This window comes from Nematolebias whitei, chromosome 16, assembly GCF_014905685.2.
Source record: "Nematolebias whitei isolate Nwh7 chromosome 16, NemWhi1, whole genome shotgun sequence".
Lineage (NCBI taxonomy): Eukaryota > Metazoa > Chordata > Actinopteri > Cyprinodontiformes > Rivulidae > Nematolebias > Nematolebias whitei.
The window spans coordinates 14,556,000-14,583,159 of NC_056513.1; the positions used below are offsets into that span (position 1 = coordinate 14,556,000).

The following is a 27,160-nucleotide window of genomic DNA, read 5'->3' on the forward strand; positions in this document are numbered from 1 at the left end:
TTCTTTGAGAAGATTTAGGAGGAAATACGGTATAAGTGTGAACCTGCTACTGAAGGTGAAAGAAAAGAGAAAGATCGGGTAAGACAGGAGGGCGGTGGAGCACCAGAAAGACAGAGCTCAGCATTCAAACAAACGGCTTTTGCAAAATGTCTGCTAAGTTTACCATTTCAAACAAATCTGTCTTTCTTCTGCATAGTTTACTCAACAAATCTGAGCATAAATACCTACAAATACATCAAAACTGTCGGAAATCTTATCCCAAATGGCTCTTTAGTGGATGCTGCCATGGTTGACCTATTTTAAAAAGTTAAAATACACGTAGAATTGGCATCCATTCACAAGTTTTGCTTACAAACGTTTAATTTAAGGACATATTAATCACTGATACGAGAAACAATATAGCATAGATTTTCATTATTTGGTTATGACGGATTTTGTGACAGGCTTCATGACGTTGCAATGAGTAGCTTTAAGATTTGGAATAAAACTCAAAGGTCACACAAGAAAATTTATTTTTTAAAAATATGTAGTGAAATAATCCCAAATTTGGAAGAAAAAAAGTCACTGTGTGTATTTTGAAACATCCCTCACCTTCTCTCCTCACATGTTCAACGTTTCCAGTCGTTTCAGACGAAAAATACAAGTTGCACTAAATCCAACATTTACCTACGTATGATTAAATTAGGTTAGCGTGTGCACGTACCTGAGTGTACACGAGCGGCACGCTGATCATGTCGTAGTGAAACAGCATGCTGCACTTCCCCCTGAACGCATTCAGCTCCTGTTCACGCAGAAACAGAAATGAGCTGCTAGAACTTCAGCTCAATCACCAGGTGCGTGTGAAGATGTGCGTGTGTGATTGCTGCACCTCCAGCAGCAGTTTGAACGCATGCTCATCTTTGATTCTTCCCTCGCAGCGAGCCACTGCAACCAGATTGGTGAACCAAACGCACGGGATCCAGTATTTGTTGTAAGGAGAGCGGAGGCCCTCGAACTTCTTTCGCTCCTCTCTCGTCATGAATCCTGGACGAACGGCAGTGAAAGAAGAACAACATGCTTCAGATTTATTGACAACTTATCCAAGACAAGTGAACCCAGGGTGAGGAAGTGTTAGGAATAAAATAACATTTGATGATAAATTGTGGAAAATAACATAATTTGGGTTGTTCTGATGCACGCTCAATAATCCAGGTAGAAAAATCTAAAAAAGTTAAGTCTGGTCCTCTGGACATTCAAAAAAAAAAAAAATGTAGAAACGTTTCGTCTCTCATCTGAGAGACTTCCTCAGTCTGAGGTGCTGTATTCAGCTCTGTCTCTTAAATAGCACCTTCTCAGAGTGGATCAACCAGTTTTGCTGCTGACAACCAAAACCAGCTGATCACATGCTCAAGAAGGACCATCAGCCTAACAATGGATCATTAGCACACTGATGGCTGTTTACTACTCACAGAGGGCTGAGTGATACTAGCAATCACAGCATTGTAAGAGGGGACAGTTGAACACAGAGGCCTCCACCCCTGTTTAATGATGGATGGTTTCTTTTCACAAAGATGGCCTCCTTTACTCCTCTCTCAAACCATCGTTCCTCTCTATCCAGGATGTGAACATCTTCATCCTTGAAAGAGTGACCGCTGGCCTGGAGATGAGTGTAGACCGCAGAGTCCTGGCCTGATGATGTTGATCTTCTGTGCTGGGCCATCCTTTTGGCCAGTGGCTGTTTAGTTTCCCCGATGTAAGACTGATCACCCTCCTGACACTGAACAACATACACAACATTACTTTGTCTGTGCCGGGGGACTGGATCTTTGGGATGAACCAGTCTTTGCTGTAATGTGTTTTGGGGTTTAAAAGCCACTAAACATAATGCCCCAGTGGCTCGTTTGCTCTGATGGGGAAGCGTAACTCAGATGAAGGTTGTGTTTCATCCTGTGTTTCTCACCGGCCTCCACCACGTGGTCCACGGTGGGGAAGCGTTTGAAGACGGCCGTGCTGACGGAGCGCAGGATGAGCAGCGCAGACAGGCTGGCGTAGCGCATCAGTGTGCGTCTCAGCAGGCGTCCTCGCTCGTCCGTCCCCTGGAGGCTCCCCGACAGGACGCACATGAGGCTGTCGGGCAGCGGGATGCTGGTGTACTGGCTCCACCAGCGGTTCACCACTAGGGTCACGTAGAAACCTGCAGAAACAGCGGCAGACACACAATCTGCAAGAATGTGTTGGACTTTAAATTTCCAACCTTGTCTTCGCTGCTCTCTGGGTTTCTTACACCAAACTGTTTCTATTACAATAAAAAGATGTACAGAAAATGTATTTCCTCCGTGGTTAGAATGAACACTGAGGTCATATTGACCTGACTGCAAATGAAAGCATGAAAAAGTGAAGGAATGAAAAACAACCAACAACCATAGACTAATTCTGAAAAGCACTATTGAACCAAGAGGCAAGCCGGCTGATTTTAATCAACCGATACTTTTAAAAACCCAGTTAGGGTTCTTAAATGTATAGATTTATTGTAATATAGGTGTTTTATTAAATGAAAAAAACATATAGACGTAAAAAAATATATATCTGCTATGATTTCTAAACCAGTGGTTCCCAACCATTGTCCTTGAGGAACACCATCCTGCATGTTTTACCTGTTTCCCTGCTTTGACACACCTGATTTGAATGAATGGGTGATTAACAGGCTTCTGCAGAACTTAAGGAAGTAATTAAATCACTGAATCAGGCGTGTTGAAGCAGGAAACATCTGAAACGTGCAGGATGGTGTTCCTCAAGGACCAGGGTTGGGAACCACTTAATTTGTTATCTTGATTAATTTGTCAAATGTTAAAAATAAAAAAAACACAAATCAGATTCTCAGTATGTAATGTGGCTATAAAGGCTATTCTTACATGATGCTTTAGTATTTAACATTAACACAATTAAATGCATAAATTCAACCAGGATCTAATTAGACAGTTTAATTGGCCGATACTTTTTAAAATAAAACATCAGTCAGCAGTATCTGTGCATATTTAATCAGCTATAAAGGAAGATAAAAATGCAGCAGCAGCTGCTACAATTACTATAGCCCAAAATTTTACATTTTAAGCGAGAAGGCTCTTTTATGTTAAGTTATGTTATGTTAAGTGTACAAGTTCTTCTAAGGATTGATAAATGTATGTTTATTTAAGATTTTAGGAAATTATTGTTATATTTTGTTGATGTATATATAAAGGTTAGGGCTACTGGCCATAAAGGAACTGTGGTTTCACTCGATCATCAGCTCACGTGAGCTCTATAACTGGACATCCGAAAGACAGTAAATTGTGATAACTTCATATAAAACAGATTAAATTTATTTACGGTATTTATGTGTCTAATTTATCATGGAAAAAGTTGACAACAGAAACAGAAAAGGGCAAACTTGTGTTTTTAGACTTAAAACCAACTTCTGATTAATAAGTTCATTAAAAACAAGGATTAAGTGGCACTGAAGTGAGTGTAGGTTGTTTTTCTTTCAGGGCTCGTCACAGGGAGAAGAATTGTTTGAAACACCCTTTCTGACACAACCTGGACTTGAACCTGCAGCCTGAGGATTACGAGACCGTGGCACTGACCACTGAGCTACAGCACCCCAAAGGTGTAGATGAAAAGCCGAAAACATCATGAAATATCCTGAGAAACTCTAAAGTCCAACTTATATTACATACAGTAGCATCTCTACCTTTGTGTTGGAACAAGTCTGACAAAGTCCTAAAAGAGATCAATAAGTCTTACCCAGGACAAAGGACATGGGGATGAGACTCGCATAATGGTTGCAATAAATTGCCAGCTTTTCAAAATATCTTTTCTGGTCATCAAAGAGGAAAAATCTAAAGTGGGTTAAAAAAGAAAGAAAGAAATTCAGGGTTTTTTATTAAACGACAATTCATTCATCCTTTATTTATACAGGTTAGTTTTACTGAGTCATGAGGACTCATTTTCAAGAGACCTGTTATAAACAACAACAACAAAAAAAGGTACACAAAACAATAAATGGTCATAAAAAGCATATAAAATGAAAAGTAAATAAAAGTAGTGACATAAAACCATAAAAACAAGCTACATTATGAAACAGGGCAAAATACTAAAAACGAACATCTGCGTTGATTTTCATTGAACTTAATTGTTTAAAATCCCTTAGAGGTCAAGGTCAACAGCTTCATATAATTTTACAAGGTGTTCCAGGAAACAGGAGCAGAGTAAGAGAAGGCCTTTTTCTGAATTCACTCCGCACTGAGGGGACGCTGCAGGTAATGATGTCTTGAGAGCGCACGCTGTAGCTGCACTGACGTGACATGACATGTAGGAGGAGATGTATGAAGGCAGCAGACCAAGGAGTGATTTAAAGATGAAAATGTACCAGGGTGAGAGTCTGCATGGAGTTAATGATGACCATTATTACCAGTGAATACAGGGTGCAGTGATGGGTATGGTAGTTACAGCCATTTATAAATCTTAGCCAACATCTGCAGGGTGCTTGTAGGGACGTTCATGTAATAATGTCACCGTAGTCAATGGCTGGAAGGAAAGTAGCAGTTACAAGGCGTCTCTTAGCATTCAGAGTTTAACAAGATCTATTTATGAAAAAGAAGCCCAGTTTTAATTTCAATTTTTTTAATCAAATTTTTGTCATGATGTTTAAAAGAGAGATGTGCATCGACCAAGATTCCCAAGTATTTGTGAGAATTGACCAACTCAATGGGAACACCATTCGTAGATAACATAGAAAGAAGGACTGCTGGTACCGGCTTCCTGTTTGACTTATCAGCATTTAGCAGCAGTTCAAGATGGAACAAGTCAGATTGGATGATGTCGAATGCAAACCGTAAAAGCTGGAAAACCTTAGCAACTGTTTTAGCTTGTCAATAAACAACTTTTTTTTTTCCTTCTCTCGTTTGTAAAGAGATTTAATTGAACTTTTGTTTTCTTCTTTTCAGGATCTGGACTGTTTCTGTTGTCGTTGTACATCCACGAACTGTGGAGTGGAGCCGCCTCTGCAGAACGGTTCCTGTCTCACGCTCGTTTGGTGACAAAAGTCGAGAGCAACGACCGAAAAGCATCCAAACCATCAAAGACTCAAACAGCCATCAGAGCCATCTTTAAGCATTTGGTCCTCTGTGGTGTCTTCTTACTTTGAATTTATGCATCTTTGGCAACTTTCCTCTCACAGACATCAGATTCAAGCTGAGAAAGAGGAATCCCACAAAAGCAGCCAGACATCCACAGTATTATGACAATTGAATTTTTATTGTATTTCAGCTTGCTCTCATCCACAATCACAGGATCAAGGTAATCATAGTAGTACTCCCATTCATAAGAAATGGCACTGGTGGAGTTTCCAGCTACAGACGTGTCATTTTTAAAAACCGCTGTCACGTTCATAATAAGGGAAGAAATAACCATAGTGAAAAATAAAAATTATTCTGTTTTCAGCATCTGTACAAAGTCTTGAAAAGCTCAGAAAACCACCTGCTGCTTTAATTTACACGTGTTTCACCGACTGCTCCCCGATTATTTCTCCAATAAACAACTGTATCGTTGGCATAGAAGTGTAAGGATGCATGAGGAATGATCTGACCTACATGTAGATTGTAAAGAGAGTGGTCCTAAGACTGAACCTTGTGGTACACCATTGTTGACTGTTAAATAACTATAAGAAGTACTATTGAGTTGAACACATTGCATCAATGCATCAAAAAACTGGTAAAGACTTCCATCTGCTGCGTGTCTCACCTGTAAGTGATGCTGATTGATGCGTACATGACAAAAAAGGCAACAAATTCCTTGTACAGAACTTTGTAGATGCTTCCTTTCCAGGCAAGCAGCAGCTTGGAGAAGCCGCAGAAGCGGGCGTTTGCCACCCTGGCCGTGTAGGTGACAGTCATCGGTGAACGTTTCCAGGTCTTCACTTTAAAAGGGGAGACGCAAATCAATTTGAGCAACAGAAACAAATCAACTGTTCCTCTTACCTCGTGAGATGGTTTGTCTGCAGCTGATCAGCTCAGCTCATCTTTGTGCGTAACCAGCGCCGCTGAAGCAGCGAATTCAGACCCTGATGTTCGTTCAAGGAGCTCACAACCCTGATGTCTTCTGGAGTCAGCTGCGGTCAGTGCACCCCGGGGGGTAAATCCCCAAAACAAGGAGGAGGAGCTCATTAGTGTGGCCCCCGACCGGGAGAGCAGGGCCCGGTGATGGACCACAAGCGACAGGCCACAGAGCTGCACAGTTCCAGAGGTTTATGAAACGCAAAGTGGACCGTGGTTCTTTGGAGGCGAGACGCTGAAATGAGCTCTTTTCCTGCTACAGATCTGACTTTACGACTTGTTGCAGCTCCACTAGAAAACGAAGCCAACTGTAATAAAAAGAGCTTGTTTATTGTAAGCAGGGATTAAAGTTAATTCCAGGTGTTTTTGTACAGATGTTTTTCCAAACCGGTTCCGTTCAGCAGGAGGCTTGTTTGTTCTCTGAGATGTTGGCTTCATGCTGTCAGAACTCGTTAGTTTCACTCGCGTTACTTCAAACAGAGTGAAGCGTTTCTTCGGCACGTGTTCTGCAATCAGAATGTTCAGCTTGGTGGAGAAATGTGCCGTTATTATTGTAACTTGTTGAATTATTGAACATTATTTTCAAAGTAATCTCCACAAAAACAAATTCTTCAACTCTGTCAAAATTACTGCTCTATGAAATCTACTTCAGCATATTTGCTCTATTTTGGGACTTTCCTTTTAGCTATTGCTTTTGTATGTTTTTGCTATGATTTTCTTCATTTTTGCTGTTAGCTACAGCTTTAGCATGACTTCTGCTACTTTTAGCTTTCAGCTAGTCATTTTCAACTTTTAGCTAGTTTAGCATTTTGTCTTTTAGGTTTTTGCTGTCCTGCAATTTTTTTGTTCATTTAAGTTTTTCAGCTAGGTTAGCTATTTTCAGTTTTCACTTGTGGTTTTAGGTATCTGCGAATTTACGACAGCTTGTAGCGGTAGCACCCATTGTCACTTTTGGCTACCATTTTTATTTTTTAGCTTTCACCCGTTTCTACAATTATTTTGTTTTATTTTGTTATTTTGAACATCCAGAGTACCTGACAACTTTTTTAGACTTTCACCTGTGGGTTTGCTTCTGTCAGTTTGTAGCTACAGATTTGCTTATTGTCAGTATTAGCTGAAGATTTGCTAAAGTTTTTCTTAATTTAGATTTTAGCTGGTGTTTTACTTTTCCCTTTCAATTTTTGATACAGTTCTGCTAACTTTTGCTTATTTAGTTATGGTTTGCCTTTTTTTGTGCCTTTACCTATTTTGCCATTTTTTTTTACCTTTCACCTGTTTTGCTGAATTTGCATCTTACCATTTTTAGTTTTGCCTATTGTCACTTTGAGCTACTGTTTTGCCATCTTTAGCTTTAAGCTAGTTGTATTTTTTAGCTAGTTTTACAGTTCTACTTATTTTCACTGTTAGCCAGTTTTAGCATTACAGCTTTTTTTTGTTCTTGTTGGTTTGTTTTACTTGCAGCTAGTTATGCCATTTTCAGTATTTAGCATCAGCTTTTTTTTTTTTTTAGCTTTAGCTGCAATTTTACTTTTGGTCTTTTAGCTTGTGCTGTCCTGCTCATAATTCCTTTATGTAGTTAAACATTTTTTAACTATGATTTTCCTATCTTTAGCTATTACTATTATTGTACTTTATATTTTTAGCTATGGTTTTTGTTAATTTTAGCTGCACTTTTGATACTTTAGTTACATTCTGCTTGTTTGAACTTTATTAGTTTGACTTTCTTCAGCTGTCGTTCAGCTCTGGGTTCACACGCTTGATTGCACAGAAAATGGAGATTTCTCTAGTTAAACTAAATAATGTAAACACAGAACAGCCGAATAAAAGAGCACAAACGGTTGCAAGCTGAGGAAGGTTTAATTCACACTTGCAATATAATTTAAATAAAATCTATAGAAAACAGATAGACTCAAAGCATTCAGTAACAGAGCAGGGATGTTAGGATTTGACATGAAGATGCTTGAACAGGTTTTCTACCTGCGTATCGATCGATCGATCAGAAAATGTAAAGATGTTTACAATCATTTGCTCATAAATTAGATGAAAAAAACAATCCATACGCACTTCAGTTAGCTAAATGAAGATACAACTGCCCTTCGTTAGCGTTCCCAAAAGGGTAAGAGGCTAAAAAACCGTTTATGAGTTTTAACCTTGAGCTCTGTAGCATCACAACACTTTCAGCTTCCACTCGTTAAAACATCTTAAATTAACCTCGAGTCAAAACTGGTACGGTCGCCAACAAAGCAAGAGTGGTACAAAATATTTGATGAAGGCTTTGATGCTTTAACATAACCACATTTGGATTCAGATCTGTTTAAATCCAAGCGACACCAGAACCACGTCAGCACTGAATGTGATGGTAAATGATGTTACCGTCTTTAATGAAAACAGAATGATCTTCGTAAAGATTTTACACCGCCCAGAACCTCAAATTTATTTTTAACATTTCATCCCCCAATCCCCGCATCGTTAAAGCTCATATCTGAACGGAACTCCTCGAGGTAAAGGAGTTTAAAATTAGTCAAAAACTCAAAGTGGAGAACTGACACAGCCACCAAATCACAGAATAAACAAGGCGATAACACCAACCGCGTGAGAGCGGCTTCGTCCTGTAGATACACAGCACGGTCACTGTTGTCACATTTCAGGCTGTAAACTGCACAGGACGAGGAGTTTGTTCAGAACAAGTTAAACGCATTAAGACTGGAGCAACTGAGGACAAGAGAGGACGACGCGAGACAGCGCAAGTATGGACCGTCTCATCCCAATGCAGGTGTGTTCTCATCAGCTCCTCTTCAACACAGGAAGGTGGACGTGTCTTCTTCAGAGGACTGAGAGGATTGTGTTGAAGATGCTGCTGGGAGGGGTGAGGCGGGCTGGGAGGGGTGAGGCGGGCTGGGAGAAAGAAAGGTCGATGAGGAGCGTTCGGACAGTTGAGGTGTTGTTTGTGGGGGAGGAGAGGAGGTCCTGCAGAAAGGGAGGGGTTCACTTGTTTGGGGGTTTGTAGGGTTCCAGAAGTTGCTTAGAGAACGTGTTGACCTTGTCGACGCCTCGAACTTCGTGCGGCAGCAGCGGTAACTTTACTATGTGGAAATCTTCATAAAGGTCTTCCATCTGTGGAGAAAAGACGGACCGCGGCTGAAAATGAGCTGCAAGCGTAAACTTGAAGGAGCCGGACTCCTCTGAAGCAGGCTCCGAGTTCTTCGGGCCTTTGGACGAGGGACTGACTGCAGCCTCTGGCCAGATGCAAGATACTTTCACATTGGATTTTTTTTCTTTCTTACACAACGTCCCTGGCTAAACTTCTCATTTAAAAACAGAAGAGACAATTATTCTAGTCAACATGAACATAAGCGAAGGGTAACTACCATCTGTGTGACATAAATAAATCAAAATGAGTGGATTAATAGTAAAAAGAGCTGTAACGTTCTAAATAGTTTGGATTCAACTACAGAAATCTGAACACATTCTGTGTCTTCAGCTCCTGCAACACACAACATCACTTTCAATACATTTGTTGCTGTTTTTTTAAGTGTTGGCACAAAGCTGATTTATCCTTTGAGTTTATGAAATAGTTGAAGGTTTTAAAGCTGAGCGTTGAGGCTTAAGCCTAAAAAATAAATAAATGAATCAAAGACATTCCAGTAGTAGTGTAGGATTAAAAACCACCTTACCTGATCTAAATACTTGGACTGAATTTTATGACGAGCTTCGCACATTTTACACGGTTTCTCTCCGTCGGGGAAAACGAGCTGGTTGACGATGATGTTGTGAGTGTCGATGCGACACTTGGCCAGTTCCTGGATCAGCCGCTCGGTCTCGTACAGCGACAGGAACTCAGCGATGCACACGCAGATGAAGGTGGTCTGTTCCTGGGAGCGGGCGAGGTGGAGAAGAGGGAGCCGTTACAAAACACAAACAGAGCTTTCAACAAGCCTGCAAAAATATTAAAACCGCAATATTTAGAACTTCAAAAGTAAGATGAACTCATTGAAATTTGGCAAGAACATATGGGGATTAAGTTGGCATCGGGAAACCAGTTTACGGTGGCCCCGAAGTGCAAACGAACAACATTTGAAAAAAACGAAATTACATTTAGCCAAACCATAAGTGGTGTTTTTTTAATTATTATTTTGGATTCTCAATTAAAAAACCACTGAACAAATGGTACATGGACCACACACCCTTCACAAGAGTTTGTATTTGTATCTTGCTACTGTGAATTTTCTGTTCTATGTTGTTAATAAAGTTTAAAATAAAAAATAAAAAACAACTTCCGCTTTGGCTTAATGCAATTCCATTTTTTCAAATGTTGTTCATTTACACCTCAGGGCCAGTTCTATCTGAAACCACTTGAACCCAAGATCTAAAAAATATAAAGTCTAGTCAGACAAAGTGGCAGATAGAGCCGAGTCAAAATAAATAAATAAATAAATAATAATACTACAACAACCAAACACAATAAAGGAAACACATGATAGTTCAGATACTTACAGGATCTTTGAATTGCTCACTAACTGAGCGAATCACCGGCAGAGTTTCCTCCAGCTTAGAAGCCAGCTGGTCTGCGTTCATGTCGCCTAGACCAAGCATGTTGCACATCTAAAAACAAATAAACAAACAAATAAATAAATATTACAGCACCAGCAAGCATTCTGCAAGGAGAGCTGCTGATTCGTCCTCACCTGAGAGATAAAGGGGCTGATCTGGTTTTTAATCTTCATGAGGCGACCCAGGCCTCGCTCCACGATGGTGGGGAAGTTGAGCAGCCGCAGTGTGTGGCCGGTGGGGGCAGTGTCGAAAACCACAACGGAAAAGTTCATCCCTTTCACTAGCCTGAGGTACACAGATACAGAAAATGCTTGTTTACAAGCTCATTGTCAACACTTCATGTGTTCATGCTTCTCAGAAGCTTCTATTTTACCTCCTCACCTCATGACTTCTGCATAACTCATGGCCTCGTCGATGCCAGGGAACGCACTCATGGCCTCCTGCATCATCTTTTTGCCCATGCTGAGCATGTTGTCCTCCTCGAAGAACTCGTCAGGAAGTTCTGCTACACCCAGGCTGGGGTCGATCTCCTGTTAAAACCCAAACGTATAAAACAAATCATACAAACCGATTTCTTTTTTCTTCCCTCCAGTGCTTTTTTAACACAACAGCCTTTGTGAGATTCACGTGTGGAACAGAGTCTCATGACTGATGAGACGTATGAAATAAAAACAGGAAACTTTTATTTTTTTACTTCTGACCTACTGTATCAACAAAATAGACATAAAATCACCAAAAAAACATGAATCTGTGTCAGAAAATTACTGTTTTTTTTTACTGTTAAAACCACAAACATTCATAATGAATTGTTTTTACAACTGTTTTTTTTTTTTTAGAATGCAAGTATAAACAGTAATATTCATAAACATGTACAAACTTAGCAACCTATGACGTAATAAACCATTTTCATTGAAAAGCAGCCATTTTCTGTTACAATAAAACCATTTCTGTACAAAATAAGGCAGAGGCATCATCATATCCCCTTTCTGGTCATTTTCTACATCCTGCTCAGAATCACTTAGGTGAATGTTTCAAAATATAGATCTTGTGGATTTTGGCTGGAAGGGGCTCAGACAATTGATCCTGGATACTTGGCTGGGACACCAAATCAGGAGATCAAAACTTTAATACAAATGTTCCATGTCTGCCAGTCTATTCTTTATTTTTTGTTGCCTTCTTGTTGGTGTTGCTGCAGATTGTCAAGACTGGGTCAGAGCAAAACACAAAGACTTTTTTGGACTCTGAGGGAAAGTGCCTCTAGCTGGTGTTCTTTGTGCCTGGAACCCGTTTACCATCCATCCATCCATTATCTTTACCCGCTTATTCCATTTTGGGTCACGGGGTCGCCAGTGCCCATGTCCAGCAATCACTGTGCGAGGGGCGGGGTACACCCTGGACAGGTCGCAAGTCCATCACAGGGCCACATAGAGACAAACGAGACAAACAACCATTCACTCTCCCACTCACATCTAGGGACAACTTAGAGTTACCAATCAGCCTAACATGCATGTTTTTGGTCTGTGGGAGGAAACCGGAGCACCCGGAGAAAACCCACGCATGCACGGAGAGAACATGCAAACTCCACCCAGAAAGGCCCCTGGACCGGGGTTTGAACCAAGGACCTGCTCGCTGAGAGCAGCAGCTCTACCAGTTGTGCCACCGTGCTGCCTGGAACCCGTTTACCTCTGGGTCAAAATACAGATCCTCATCTGTTCTACAGAGCTCAGAACTGATGCTTGGCTCTGTTGGCCCAGCTAGGGTTCTGGACCTGATGGTGTGTTGCACTGCCCTGTGCCCACTCCCCCATGCAGATTTAGAACTCCTAGAAGGGCCCGGCCCTATTCGTCTCTTTATTCTTCTAAAACAATTCATGGATCACCCAAGTAAAGTCCTCACTGTCTGACTCGGACTGTTTTTCTTCTTCATCTCTGTATTTATAATCCTCTCTTCTGTCTGAGGCTCTGACTCCACAGCTCCGTCCTCCTCACATTCAAAAATTGCCTGATTGTTTTGACTCAAACACACTAAACTACACTCAAAATACAAACAGGCTAAATATGACAAACCTTTCAAATCTCATTCATCACTCTTGCTGTGTCTTTACTGCACCAAACTCCTACTTCTGCATCTCCTTCTTCTTCTTCCTGTAAATTTTTTGGATGCTTCACAAATAATTCGGGACTCCGTCAGAAAGGAGTGGTGAGGTTGTTTATCCATTTGGCGGGGGTGAGAAGTGCAAGTGGAGGGGGATGGGGGATGTTTTGTCCCAGAGACTGCCCATTATGATTTTCAGAAAAAGATGTGATGTGAATTATTTTTTCCTAACTCTGTTTTTACTTGGCCTAAAAACACAATTAAAGTCTGTACTTTCTCTAAGACGTGATGTCTTTCCTGCTCGAGCCACTACAATCGGTCATGTGACAATGATGCGTCAATGTAGGCGGCGTCGGACACTTGAGTAAGTGACGCAATTGCCGTCTGCCGCCTGAAATTGAAAAGGGCGGATATCTATTTTAATTAATCCTATGTTTATGTTAATAAATACAGTTCTCAAAGAATTTTTTCTTGCGTGCTGAAGAGTTTTATTGACAGTTTTACTTACCATTGCAAAGAGGTTGTCATAGCCCTTGACTTTTGTAGGCACCTTTGAGAACTTCTGGTCAAAAGCATCAGAGATGTTATGGGCAGGATCTGTAGATATGATGAGGACGCTCTCCCTCACAGCAGTCAGCTGAACAGCTAAACTACAGCTATGAAAATAAAGTTAAATATTTACAAATAAATAAAAAATAGAATAAATATTTTTAAAAGTAATCGGTCAAAGTACAGTTTTTAAAAGCTTAACAACCATCCCATTATTATTTTACATTATACTGAAATATGAGCTTATAGCTCCAAGTTTAGTTCTCAGTCAAAAATAAGAGTTGGTCAAATATTTTTTGACGAATGAGAAAAGTTCAGCGTGTAGTCTTTAAGGGAAGGAGTTGCATCACAACTTTTGCCAAGAATCACAATTTTTTCATCAATAACCAACTATGAAGCATCAACATTGTTTAAAACAACACTAAATATATTAGTTGTGATGTTTTGCAGGAGCAGTGAATATATATTTATTTATAACCTCTGAGGCATCAATACTGTGCAAAACACATGGTTCACTCCCACAATTTATTATATCTTGCTTTCAAGAAGTTAGACTTCCTTGTAATCTTGTACAAAAGTATTCATCAGCATTTTTTCAGATTTTTTTGAGGATTTATCTAAATTTGGACTTTAGCTTCGATTTTACTCATTTGTTTCCAGTGAAGTACAATTCAAGCAAATGCTTGTTTATTTATGAGGCAACTAAACTCAGACCTATAAATAAAATAAGGGTGTTGTTTTTCTTTCAGCTGCTCCCTTCTGCCGGGGCAGCGAGCGAACTCACACGAGAAATGTGGCAATAGTTTGAGCCCAACACCCTTCCCGATGTAACCTGGGCTCAAACATTTAATTGTAAATTATGAAACCAAACCAAACATAAAAATTTTGCCCTGAAAACGAAATCAAATGGTCTAGCCACTTTCCAGATATACTGATTTGCAATTCTTAAATACAGGTCCACATTCAATGTAAACAACACACTTTTATCCGCATACTTTACTAAACAAATATAAATTTAAATATGTGCCAAAACAGCCTCGATCCCAAACAGTTCTTTCATAGATTGTCATTGTTGACGTTTTCCACAAGTGAACAAGCCCACGTGATGGTTGGCACTGGCAGCATTTCACACATTAAGTAAACAAATGTTTTTATAATTTAGAACACATTAACCAACGATATGAGGAAAAAAAATGTGCGGATTGTGCGTGTTTAGACCGTGATTCATGACAGGACAATGAGTATTTTTAAAATTAACCTGTCACATTCGTTTGACAAATAAGAAAGCTGTCGATTAGATTAAATCATGTCTAGCTACTGTAAACATTGGCCGGGCTAAATGGAGAAAGACATGCATGAACAAGCAAAACTGAATGAAATTGGCATGTCAACTAGATCGGCTAACTTTAGCTGCTGACTGTGCTAAAAAGCGTTAGCTACACAGCTAACGCTAAAAGATGACGCTTTCCACTTGACACAAAATGAAGGGATTTTGTCTAAATGCCCTGAATCCACATTCCAATAAAAGTGACGTCATTTGCAGTTTATGATCCACGTCGACTCGCGTTATGACAGCTAGCTTAGCCCTTAGCTTGTAGCTTACACGGATATCAGCGTTTCCCTTCAGTTTACCTGCATGTGGTTTTGCCGACGCCACCCTTCCCACCGACAAAAATCCATTTTAGTGATTTCTGCTCGATTATATTCTTCAGAGTCGGTTCTAACGGCTCCACGTCGGGGGCATCTTCAAATTCGTCTTCCATCGCAGCAGCAGCCATCTTCTTTTTCTTCTTCTTCGCTTTCTCTTCTTTTTCCATATTTTTTCTTCTTCTTCTTTTCTTTGTTTGGTAGCAACTACCTTAAAGGTTCATTACCGCCACCTACTCGTCTGTGGTGGGAAAGGAAAATAGGAAAAAAATAATAAAACTACTGTACTGTACTCAAATTACATTTTGTTCACAACTGTTTTATTGACAAGAATCATTAAAGAACTAGGACTTTTGAAAAACTTTTTTTTAATTGATTTTTATCATCAATGCACAGAGTTTCATGCTTCATGGGCCCTAATTTGTACAAGTAGTAATTATCTTTTGCATGTGTCTAGTGCAGATGCACGAAAAATATATTGTGCAAACAATAATTATGATGAATACACGTTATTATTACCATGTATGCATAAATTATGCTGTGTACACAAGATATAAAAGAATCACCAATGACACTTAAGGTGCTCAAAAAAGCAAATTTAATCTACATCTAATCAGAATCTACATGAACTCAAACCAGATACCAAACATCTTTTCTTGGTCACAGGTTCCTCATCAAGAGTTTGACTGGTGTCATTTCATGTTCTCTGTTGTGCTTTCAACATCATAATCAAAGATTACTGAAAAAAAATTCAAGTGATAAAAGTATTTTATGTTTCACATATCGTCTTGGGGGCCAGATAAGATGACGAGGGCCACATTTGGCCCCCGGGCCTTGAGTTTGTCACATGATTTAGAATGACGCGTTAGCAAAATAGCTCAACTGTTGGGACACACTTTAATGAAACGTTCAAACTTCCCTTCTGATAGTTTAAGCTTCTTTTTGCCTTTTCAGCTGTTTTTTCCCTAAAAAAATTCAAGTTTTTCATGGTAATTTTTTGCTACTTTCAACCTCATTAACTTCTTTATGGTAATTTACATGTATTATGCTCCTTTCAGCCTTTTTCTGCGGTTATTTCAGCTACGATTTAGCTGTTTTCATGCCAACTGTAGCTTTTTCAGCTAATTCCACCTTTTTGGGGCTCATTTCATTTCTTTCCACTTCCTTCTGGTAATTTAAGCTTCTTTCTGCCTTTTCAGCCTTTTTTTTTTTTTTCCAATTTCAGCTTAGTTTTTGCCATTTTCTTAACGTTTGTGCTATTTTCTGCTCATTTAAACGTAATTCAGCAAATATATGCTCTTTCTGCTTTCTTACACTAATTTAGGTTTGGTCTTCCATTACAGAATTATTTTTTTTAGCTAATTTCGCTGTTTTTCAGAAGCAAGTTCTTCAGCAATAAGCATTTACACTGATTTTTCACAGGAAATTAATTTCTCTAGTTAACATTTGGATTCAACTCCCTTCAAAATGGCTGCCACAGCTAAGCAACCATAGCTACATAAAAATGGCTCTGTTCATTTTACAGATACTGAGCTAAAGTTCAGTGTGGAAGTAGCTGAGAGTCATCCTTAACACATACTCTAAGTGCTAACAGATTGTGGAAGATCTCATAATATTGCATGAGAGAAAGAGAGCACGGACGTGATTTATGTCTCCAACTCCGTTCCCTCTAGGAAGAAGAAAAGTTTATACTGCCTTTATTGTCTTGATGTATTTTAATTAAATCTGTCTTTTTGATTAAGTTGAGTAATTTATGTGAAAATAGGGAAACGTTTTTAGAAATGAGAGCTGCAGTTTGTTTTCCGGAGCAGCGCCATGTTTTATTTTCATTTACACAGAATCAGCTGTCTGGGTCAAAGGCACATCACGTGCACAGTATCAAACATATTTTACACATCATTTGTTCATATCATCACAGTAAACCTTAAATACAGTCACATAAAGTTGTTTTTATGTACATAAAGACAGCGAACAGTAGAAACAGCACTTTGTGTACAAAACGAGTGGACTGAGCTTCAGTCTGTGTGAACACTCATTTTGAAACGCGGGTTTTCCTTTGGTTTATTTTTCACGCTCAAAGAGCAAAGAGTTGGTCATGTGACGAGTCCTGCTGCTGGGTGGGCTGCGGCGGAGGTCTGGGCGGCACGCTGCGGTTCGTCTGGTTACCGCCGTGGTCCACCGCCTTCGCCCGTTCCTCCAGGAACTTGTCGAACTCTGAGAGAGACACGTTCGTCGTCAACACGTCCTCAGACACAAGGAGTGTGTTGTCCAACATTATTTTTTAGGATCAAACAGAAAAGAAGCAACAAACCTTCACTGGTGACGCCTTCACAAACCAAAGACGGCTCTTCCTGCTAATGTAAACACAAACGGTAATAAATACGAGCTGCACTTTAATTACACAGCAACATTACACGTAGTGTTCATGCTGCCTCTCACCACATCGCTCGTTAAACATTTGTCTGATTCACTCTGCAGAGCGTTGTTCGGAGGCATCTGATGAGAAAAACAAACAACAACCCAGAATGACTCCAACTCATATCTCTTTATGTCGTTGTTTGGGGGGTAGAGCAGTCGACTTGGGGCCAGAAAGTCCACGTTGTGGTGTCCCTAACTGCTCCTCGGGTGCTTACTCCACCGGTGTATTTCTCGTGTGATGGGTTAAATGCACAGAACTAATTTCATCATCGCACAGAAACATCCAATGATGACGAAACAAAACACTTTTGTGTGTGTGTTACTGTGGAATACACACCCCTCCTGTGACCTGCAGCCTGGAGTCCAGAGCTCCAGCGAGGCCTTCCACAGCTCCAGGATGCTCATACCTGACACTACACACACACACACACACGCACACACACACCTCATCATGAGGAGGCACAGACTGAAGGGACATCACTCAGTTCAGTTGAGCTAACGTTTGATCTGCTCCTCTGAGCGCTGACTGATTGCACAAGACCTGTTTAAAACATTACCATTAATGATTAGACTCAACTCGGTTTGCAAAACTTTACTTGGTAGTAGCTGAGAGTGATCTCCATCCCAGAGTACTAACAGAATGTGCAGCATTTTAGTTTCGACATGCACAGTGATGTTAAGGAAGGCTACTTATTTACTACATATATAGTAAACCATCATGAAACATATGAGTTACTGGGTATAAACTAGACTTTTGTGTTTCTCGTGAGATTCATTTTCGGCTGTGCTAACTCTTCTTTTAGTTGATGTCAGATGGAAAAGTCCAGTGCAGCCAGCTGCAATTAAGAATGTTTAAAAGCAAACTTCTATCTGGCGTGAACATGTTGATAGATCCGTCACGTAAATCTTAACAACTTCAGCTGGATACAGGAAGGATATTTGTGCTTCCTTCTAATCTTTGCTCACCCTTTTCTCTGCTCTGCCAAGGAGCTGCCTCTGGTGTGAGCGAACATGTCAAACTCCTCTTCTTCTGCAAAACAGAAGGTTCAGATTTTAGTCAAAGCGCCATTTCTCTCCCGGCACCAAATCCGTCAGCGGGACGTTTGCTCAGACTGTGTTGTAAACATTACGTGCTGCCACAACATCCTGTTTCACACTAAAAATAAAGCAAACTCTAAAAAAAAACTAGAGACATTGCATTTCCTATGAAAATGCAGTGAGAATGCTTATTGCAAAAAAACTTGCTGAAAAACAGCTAAAATTAGCTAAAAAAAAGTTCTAAAATGAAGCTTAAATGAAGAACAAGCCTAAATTAGCAAAGAAAGCAGAAAGAACACATATTTGCTGAATTGGGTTTAAATAAGCAGAAAAGAGCACAAAAATTCGAAAACTAGCTACAAAAGCTGAAATTATTAAAAAAACAAAGTTGAAAAGTAGCTGTAAAGGCAGAAAAAGGCTTAAATTACCAGAAGGAAGCTGAAAGAGTTGAAATGAGTTCCAAAAAAAACAAAACGTGGAATTGGCTGTTTTTATGCTGTTTATTGACACAAACAGTATAAAAACCCAAAAACAACTAAATAGTAGCTGAAATAGCAGAAAAAAGCTGAAAGGAGCATAACAAGTTGAAATTGGCATAAAAAAGTTATATAGCCCACAAGTAGCAGAACTTGCCAAGAAAAACTTGAATTTATCTGACAACAGCTGAAATTAACTAAAAAATGCTAAAAAAAAATGCTAAAAAAAAAAGTAGCTGAAATGGTAGAACAAGCTTAAATTAGCATAAGAAAACAGAAAAAAACATGGTTTGCCCAATGAGGCTGAAAGAAGCAGAAATGAGCACAAAAAAAAAATAAATCCGAAAACAGCTGAAATTAGTAATAAAAAAAATAAATAAAAAAACAGCTGAAAAGTAGCTAAAAAGCAGAAAGAAGCTGCAATTACAAGAAGTGGAGAGAGCACATTTTTACAAAATTTGGCTGAAAAAAACTTTGAATGAGAGCAAAAAAAAATGTGGAATTAGCTGATAAAGCTTAAATTAGCATAAAACAACTGTAGCTAAAATAGAAACAAACGGAAACTTGCTGAAATAAGCTGAAAGGAGCATAACAAGCTGAAATGATCAGATAGAAGTTAGAAGAAGCACAAAAATGTTGTAGTTAGCAGAAATAATTTGAAAGGAGCACAAAACAGCTGAAAAAACATCTGAAAGTAGCTGAAAAAATGTTTAAATGTGCATAAGAAAGCTAAAAGAAGTGCTTTGATATACGATTTGTTGAAATAGCTTAAAAACTGAGGGACAAGAATCGCGCCGCAGCACATACAGAAGAAAAATGGATCACAGTGGAGTGAATGCTTCATAAACATTCACAGAACAAGTGAGAAATGTTACAGACTCTGTTCTGTAATAGAAGCAAAGGTGAAGTTGACTCACTGTGATTGGCTGACGGCTGGTGATTGGTGCCGATGCTGACTGTTGATTGGCTGGTTGTTGGAATAACAGCAGGTTGGTCATTGGTTGGAGGTTCAGGGCTCATAATTGAGCTCTGCTATAAGGAAGAGAAACGTGTTAAGTTTTATAAAATAAAAACACACACAAAAAAGGTTCTGCTTTCTAAAACAATAGAGTAAATGCATTTATTTTACCTGTTGGGTGTTTGTACTTTGAGCCTTGTTCAGCCGGTCAAACCTACAACAAAGTTGCGATAAGAAGGTTAGGCGTACTGATTTTACACGTCTGAATATTCAAAGCGAGCTGCAGCTCACCTCTCGTAGCGGATGAAGATGTTGTTGAGGTCGTCGTTTACGATGAGCAGCTCTTCCACAAAACCTTCATCCAGCAACTGTGGGATGAGCTCGACCACACGGGTCTGCATGTTCTTACACACAGAAAACAGCTGCTGCTCGGACAAAACCCAAACAAAACGGGCAGAGTTACTGTCCGAGTGCTTCTGGTTCCTGTAACTTTAATACTTTTCTGAATATTTAACTTCATTGTGTGAATGTTTATGAAGCATTCACACTGTGATCCATTTTTCTTCTGTACATTTTTCGGCACAATTTTTGTCTTGCAGTTTTCAAGCTATAGCAACAAATCATGTACCAAAATGTTCAGCTCTTTCAGGACAATCCTGCTATGACTTTTGGTCTTGGTGCAACTTTAGCTTTTTGAAATATTTACACTTTTCTACCATTTTTTTCTCATAAAAATGATTTGAGCTAATTTTACATCCTTCAAATTCTTAGCTCTGTTTACATCCTTTTACTGCTCCTTTCACATTTTTTTTTCTGCTTCAACTTCCTTGTGCAATTTTTTTTTAAATCAGCTATTTTCAGCAAATTTCAGTTGTTTTTTTCAGCTGTTTTGTGCTCCTTTCAGATTCTTTCTGCTAACTAGAACAATTTTTCTAACTTCTTCCTGCTAATTTCAGCTTGTTATGCTCCTTTCAGCTTATTCATGCAAGTTTCAGCTTTTTCTACTATTTTAGCTACTATATAGCTGTTTTATGCTAATTTTAACTTTTTCAGCTAATTCAACCTTTTGGCACTCATTTCAAGTTTTTAGATTTTAATTTAGCAAAAATGTGCTCTCTCCACTTCCTTCTGGTAATTTAAGCTTCTTTCTGCCTTTGTAGCTACTTTTCAGATTTTCTTTTTGCTAATTTCAGCTTTTTCCAGCTTCTTTCAGCTTAATTGGACAAACGTATGTTCTTTCTGCTTTCTTCTGCCAATTTAAGCTTGTTCGACCATTTCAGCTACCCATTTGGCTTTTTTTTAGCCAAGTTCAGTTGTTTTCAGATAAATTCCAAGTTTTTCTTGGTAATTTCTGCCACTTTCAGCCTAATTAAATTTTTCTGATAATTTCAACTTGTTATACTCCTTTCGGCTGATTTCTGCGATTTTAGTAGTTAGCTGTTTTGTGCAAAATTTGACCTTTTCAGCTAATTCCACATTTTTTGGCTCATTTCATCTCTTTCCACTTCCCTCTGGTAGTTTAAGCTTCTTTCGGCCATTTCAGCTACTTTTCAGCTGTTTTGTTAATTTCAGCTTTTGTAGCTGATTTCCTATTTTTTGCGCTCATTTCAACTTACTTAAATCTAATTCAGCCAATATGTGTTCTTTCTGCTTTCTTTTGTTAATTTAGGCTTGTTCTTTCATTTCAGCTATATCTCAGAATATTTTTAGCAAATTTCAGCTGTTTTCAGCAAGTTCTTCTGCAATAAGCATTCATTCATTCAACCTTTATTTAGACAGGTAAATCCCATTGAGCCTCGAGGACTCATTCACAAGAGAGACCAGATAATGATCCACACTGCATTTTCGCAGGAAATGCAATTTGTCTACTTTACAAAGATTTCCTCCAGTTCTGCTCATTTTAGCTAATGTTTTTCAGATTTTAAACACTAAAATATTTGTAAACAGGAGTTACAGAGAACCGTTGTTTGTTTTCAGTACAGCCATATCAGATGCTGCTCAGGTCTTTCAGATGGAGCACGCACCTGAAGCAGGTCGGCATCATCCGGTTTGCTCTGTCCAGGTACGAGCTCGTTCAGCATTTGAGACATTACGGTGACGTTCCCCCTCACCAGCTGCAGCTCCCTGCGCAGCTTCTGTTCCTGAAATTCCACCAAATTTAAAACAAAAGCCAAGTAATCCTGGCTGCAGCACGCAAAATGAGGCAACGTTTAACTTGAACCAAATGTAAATTCTGAGCAGGTTTAAAAAGCTTCGTAAAGAATCGTTATTTCAAAAAGCTTTTTCAGGAAGGTCTAGTTTACGGCACCTGTTCTGGAGACAGACGACCCGGTCCGTCACTGGTCTGGACCGGAGCAGAGTCATTTTGACTGGGAGCACTGGCAGGAGCTTGTGGTTGAGACTGAAGTGTGGGAGCAGCAGCAGCAGGGGTCACTTCAGGGGTCCCGTTTTCTGGGATACTCTGCAGAATTGGTCAAACAGGTAACACATGAGCTAAAACACACATCTGCATTTGATTGTGTGTCGTACTTCTCAAGGACAGCCAGTCTCACCCTGTTCGGAGTGTGGATGGGGGACAGGGTGTCCAGGTTCGTCATGGGAAACTCCAGACCTCGCCTCCTCAGGTCGTCATATACATATACCACCCCCGATAAGGAGGGAGTGCTGCGAAATGCATCCGCCCACGACTGAAGACAAAAACATCTCCATCATTTATGAAGAAATACTTCTGTGTTCAGATGCATAATTCAAGAGGCAAAAAATGTCAAGTAGTCTTTCTGGAATAAAGGTCCTACGAGGCCTCGGTGTAAATAAGAAGACATCGGGGGTCATTTTGACCCAAAGGCAGCAGGAGGATTAAATGACTGGTACAGCGAGAGAAAAGTGGCTTGATAATGGAAATCATCTTAAAGTGTAAGTACAAATACAAACATTTTCTGTGGCGCACACACCTGAATGAGGCTGAGGATGCGGTCATGGAGCACCGTGGGCGGATTGTATTTGGGCAGAATGGAACGGACCAGAACCCCCTCGATGAACTCCTGGGTGGTCACCAAAATATGGAAACGATGGCCACAGTTCTTCACACACGTCTCAAGAACCTGAGGGCAAAACACGAGGCGACACACGATAAACAATGGGCTATAATTCAGTTATTTTAACAAATATTGAGCTAAAATTTGCCTGACAGTCAGTCACATCCCATAGTCTGAGTGTGAAACTGCATGAGTTTGTGAATTTTTACAACTGGCTAAGTAAACATGCGCATCATCTCCTTTTGGTCAGCAGAAAACCAGAACAAGTCTGTTTAGTTAAACATCTCATCACACTCCACGATCCTCCATCCATCCACAAAACAAAAAATAAACAAAAAGGTTACTCACAGTGAGAGTCAGCATGATTTCCCTGAAGTTCTTGTTTCCTATTATTCTCTTCTTAATGGCTTTAACTGCATCTTTGGGCCTAAAGGGAGACCACTTCGAATCAGTCGACATTTACTTTGTGATGGATTAAATATAAATAAACAAAGAAAAGAAAGGGAAGCTGTAAGATGTTCTAATGCAGATACATTGAGCAGGTTTGGCGTATGAAGAAAATATATATAACCTCTGAAGACATACAGTTAAACAAAATCTAATGTTCTGTTAAAGGTCATGTATTCAACTGCACAGATAAACATCACAGCCATAAAAGAGGCTATTTGCTGTAAAAAGTGACACAATGTGCACAATTTTGACCTCATTTGTGCAGAAGATAAATAAAACTACAGGAAAAAAAAAACGACTATTTTCAGCTGAGTGTGCCAGCTGGAAAGTCCCAGAGAGACTAAAAGTCAGCGAACGTCTTTCTCACCCTTCATCCGTCTCGTTGATGATGTCACAGATCTCCAAGTTGAGCGCCCAGTCCTCCGACTGTAGAGAGCTGCTGGTGGCTCGCTCTGTCGTCAACAACAACGAGGACAACGACAAAGAAAGATAACCCATCATTAGTGGAAAACACAAACATACCGTACTCTCAACCACAACTCTTTTCCTTGAAGTGTGTGTATATATATATATATATTTTTATATATATATATATATATATATATATATATATATATATACATACACATACATATACACACACACACACAAAGACACAAAACAACAAAAAATGCATATAAGATTTTGTTGTAATCCTTAAAAGTGCTCCTGATCAATTGTTCTTTGAGCTTTCTGAAGATCCTTTAAAATTTAACTACTTTTCACTTATTTTCAGTGTTTTCCATCGAGACCTCTACCCTGACCCTCGCTCTGTGATGACCCTTTCAATGTCTGCAGGATGAACTTAAATGCAGCACTAAAGATAAACCCACTGAGACAATCTCCGTAGCTTTGGTTGCAACCTCATGCTGTACTTTTTATGGTCTTTTCTTAAAAGCTGTGGATGTTTTTGTTATATGTAAAATCAGATATCGGTTTGATATGCAGGCACTGCAGAGCAGTAGAGAAAAACGACATTTTTGCTATAAGACACATTATACTAGGTACATATAGATCCTTAAAAATATCATACTCATTGTGTTTATTCAATAGGTTTAGTCTGAAAATTATGAATAAAAAAAGTTAATTGAAATTAACTTTTCTTGATTAATTTCAACTATAAATCGTTGTTATAACTTATAAGAAAACACTGTAAGCCTTTAAGATATTTTCCTCCCAACTATTTTGCAATCAGGGTGAGCTTTTGGCACTCCACCCTTCAGCAGCTCAGAATAAGTCTCTAAATCTCATTCCTTTCCACCAAAAGCACACTTCACCAAACACTCTCAATCTTGCCTTTCCCAGTCCCATTTAGTCCTCTCCCCTCCCTCCAGCGCTCCCCTCCACTTCATGTGACAGTCAGCTGCTTCTGTCAGAACCCGCACCTATGTGCAAGAAAGTGAGTGGATGAAATAAGAGGAAGGAAGGGCTGAGATGGATGCTCCACTCATGACTGCCCTGATTAATTTCCAGGCATCAATGAATGTGAGGGCCTTAGAAAGTTTTTTTTCCTTTTATGAGGGGGAACTTTTTTTTTAAATGAGGTAAATTCTGGTGTTTTCAAGCCGTACAAAGACAAAACAACACGTTTGGTCAGATGTGGTAGATCTTTGTAAAAGATATGAAACTATGCCTTGAAGAAAACACTTTAGTCACAGAGGAAGTAGAAGAAAACACTAAGATGCTCTGGGATTCGCCACAAGAGCTGTCGCTCAACTTCCAATAGCCAATCAGATAAGAAACTCAAAAATAAGCACCGCCCATTGCTGTATAGTCCCTCCCCTGCACTTTTCTTTCCCCTTTTTATGATTAGAAGCTCATAACGGAGAAAAACACACACAAAACACCCCGTCAAGTTGTTTTAGGTGAACAGTGGTGTAGCTTAAAATCTTGAAACCCTTTGGGTGAGAGTTTAAATCAGACAAATGACAACAATCAACAGGTAAAACTTCAAAAACCCGCTGCTGCGACTCACCGATTCTCTGTCCGACGGGCGTAGAAAAGGGGTTTCCGAGGAGAAACTCCATCGTCTCCCCGAGTGAAAACATTCTGAAAATATATATTTTAACTAGCTCTACAAGTGAAACAGGTCAGAGGGAATTCACTGCTGGAGGGAATTCACTGCTGGAGTCTTGACCACCGCGTTTCCTTTTGCTTCAGAGTTAGTCTGTTTTCAAAAAGGGTGGCCGGGTTGCCAGATAGGAAATGACGATATATTGTACTGCCGCTTTAAAACATTGTATTTTGACCTTAACTATTGTATGCGCTTAGTGAGGACTCAGGTTAAAAAAAAAATAATAAAATTGAAAAAAAAGAGTTTTATGGGGTAAATATAAATGCCAGAGCTATCATATATTTGGGCTGTTTAAAAACTTGTATCGTATTGTCTTGTATCGTATAAACCATAAACCCTTAAAATGCCGTACACCTGGCAACGGGGTATCTCGGAGAAAGGTCATGTGACACAACATACATCTCATCAGCTGTTTTATTTCCCCACAATCTCAACGAACAACTAGCACACCGATTAAATTACAGTGTAAATATTTGTATATTATCAGTGTAAAGTGTAATTTATTGTTTTTTTGTACAAATTAAGGAAAAAGGCACTGAAGGCAACAAAACTTTTGTTCTTGTGTGTTCATTTGTTACCAAAATAGTTGATGAACCACTACAGATTCAATGAAACTCTAATAATAATAACAATTGGATGTACATCTACAGTTATTTATTTTTTGGAGTCAACCCAATTCAAGATGATCACCACAGATGAGCAACATTAGCAAACATAAAAATGGCCCTATGCGTATTGAGCTAAACTTCAGCATGGTAGTAGCTGAGATTCATTCCCAACACACTTTTTCACAAGACTGTCTTTCCACACATATTCAAAACTTTATGGATTTATTGTGTGCACAAGAATTGTTTTGTCGTACCTCACTTTACCTGAGGACATCAAGGTAAACTACCCTGACTAGTTTTACCACGCTGGAATCAGTCACTAACCTTTCCTCTTTGATCTACAGGGTTTCATTGAGCCAAAGCAGGTTTTAACTACCTGATGGACATTTTTTATTATATTATTTAAGTAAATGGTAAATGGACTGCACTTATATAGCACATTTCTATCTTATCAAGATATTCAAAGCACTTTACACTACAATCTGTGTCCTCATTTACTCATTCCTATAACACTCTAATACAAAGAACCCACTGAGCAAGGAGACGTCTAATGACGTCTTTTTTAAGTCTTTTTTGCACGTCTAATTTTAGTCCCTTGCAGGTGCAGTTATGACAGACGACGTCTTTTTCCGACGTCCACTGGACGGTCAATATAGACGTATTTTCTACATCGAAATTTAACTTATTTTATTCACTTCAGATAATAAAATAATTAGTAAGTGCTTCGTGTTGTCTTCATTGTATGTTCCCCTGCAGTGTTTAACACATTCACCCTCAGATGGATGTTGGAATGACTGGACCTTCGGGTTTAAAGTCAGCTGCTCTGCCGTTGCTGCATCTCTGCGTAGCAAACAAAATTAAAGAAACAGTTTATTTGACCATCTAATGTGCAACAGGAAACTACGCACTACAGATAGTTTACAATTAAATCATCACTCCTTAAATGTCACTAGAAACAGTTGGACTAAGTTTTACAAATAAATCACTCCTTAAATTTGTTCCTTTATCCTCTTTACTGGATTAACAGAAATAGCTTCGAGAGAAAATAGCAACAGTTGGTTTATGAATGAAGCAGTGCAAATTTATAATCATAAGAGTAAATGTGCACAGTTACTCTTTTATGATTATAAATTATGATTGTAAATTTTATGGTTA

At 39.2% G+C, this 27,160-nt stretch overlaps 3 protein-coding genes across 3 annotated transcripts; all 3 read right to left on the reverse strand.

Moving 5' to 3' along the window:
• Positions 1-270: 270 nt before the first annotated feature.
• Positions 271-5,909, reverse strand: LOC119423121 (bestrophin-2-like). The gene is made up of 6 exons (XM_037690532.1): positions 5,758-5,909; positions 3,760-3,854; positions 1,940-2,173; positions 869-1,023; positions 704-781; positions 271-294 (listed from the first exon to the last, which is right to left on the reverse strand). Exons 1-6 carry the CDS (start codon positions 5,907-5,909, stop codon positions 271-273), a joined length of 738 nt encoding a protein of 245 aa, XP_037546460.1.
• Positions 5,910-7,942: 2,033 nt separating this feature from the next.
• get3 (guided entry of tail-anchored proteins factor 3, ATPase) lies at positions 7,943-15,102 on the reverse strand. The gene is made up of 7 exons (XM_037690286.1): positions 14,895-15,102; positions 13,222-13,369; positions 11,001-11,149; positions 10,754-10,904; positions 10,563-10,670; positions 9,743-9,940; positions 7,943-9,182 (listed from the first exon to the last, which is right to left on the reverse strand). Exons 1-7 carry the CDS (start codon positions 15,077-15,079, stop codon positions 9,054-9,056), a joined length of 1,068 nt encoding a protein of 355 aa, XP_037546214.1. The 5' UTR covers positions 15,080-15,102; the 3' UTR covers positions 7,943-9,053.
• A 1,832-nt stretch (positions 15,103-16,934) lies between these two features.
• LOC119422877 (target of Myb protein 1) lies at positions 16,935-25,501 on the reverse strand. The gene is made up of 15 exons (XM_037690287.1): positions 25,299-25,501; positions 23,652-23,736; positions 23,183-23,261; positions 22,751-22,900; positions 22,352-22,486; positions 22,108-22,260; positions 21,824-21,940; positions 20,091-20,224; positions 19,971-20,013; positions 19,759-19,870; positions 18,294-18,357; positions 17,665-17,740; positions 17,349-17,405; positions 17,221-17,263; positions 16,935-17,123 (listed from the first exon to the last, which is right to left on the reverse strand). Exons 1-15 carry the CDS (start codon positions 25,369-25,371, stop codon positions 16,984-16,986), a joined length of 1,461 nt encoding a protein of 486 aa, XP_037546215.1. The 5' UTR covers positions 25,372-25,501; the 3' UTR covers positions 16,935-16,983.
• Positions 25,502-27,160: the final 1,659 nt, after the last annotated feature.

Excerpts from the sequence above, each read along its gene's own strand:
- LOC119423121 (XM_037690532.1), bottom strand. The coding sequence starts at position 5,909 with ATGACTGTCACCTACACGGCCAGGGTGGCAAACGCCCGCTTCTGCGGC. Across the intron at positions 1,024-1,939 it reads GGACCACGTGGTGGAGGCCG|GATTCATGACGAGAGAGGAG; the intron begins GTGAGAAACACA and ends CCGTTCGTCCAG. Across the intron at positions 295-703 it reads TGCCGCTCGTGTACACTCAG|GTCAACCATGGCAGCATCCA; the intron begins GTACGTGCACAC and ends TTTTTAAAATAG.
- get3 (XM_037690286.1), bottom strand. The coding sequence starts at position 15,079 with ATGGAAAAAGAAGAGAAAGCGAAGAAGAAGAAAAAGAAGATGGCTGCT. Across the intron at positions 13,370-14,894 it reads GTCGGCAAAACCACATGCAG|CTGTAGTTTAGCTGTTCAGC; the intron begins GTAAACTGAAGG and ends TTATTTTCATAG. Across the intron at positions 9,941-10,562 it reads GTGAGCAATTCAAAGATCCT|GAACAGACCACCTTCATCTG; the intron begins GTAAGTATCTGA and ends GCCCGCTCCCAG.
- LOC119422877 (XM_037690287.1), bottom strand. The coding sequence starts at position 25,371 with ATGTTTTCACTCGGGGAGACGATGGAGTTTCTCCTCGGAAACCCCTTT. Across the intron at positions 22,261-22,351 it reads CCATCCACACTCCGAACAGG|AGTATCCCAGAAAACGGGAC; the intron begins GTGAGACTGGCT and ends CCAATTCTGCAG. Across the intron at positions 17,406-17,664 it reads GGCTGCAGGTCACAGGAGGG|ATGCCTCCGAACAACGCTCT; the intron begins GTGTGTATTCCA and ends TTTTCTCATCAG.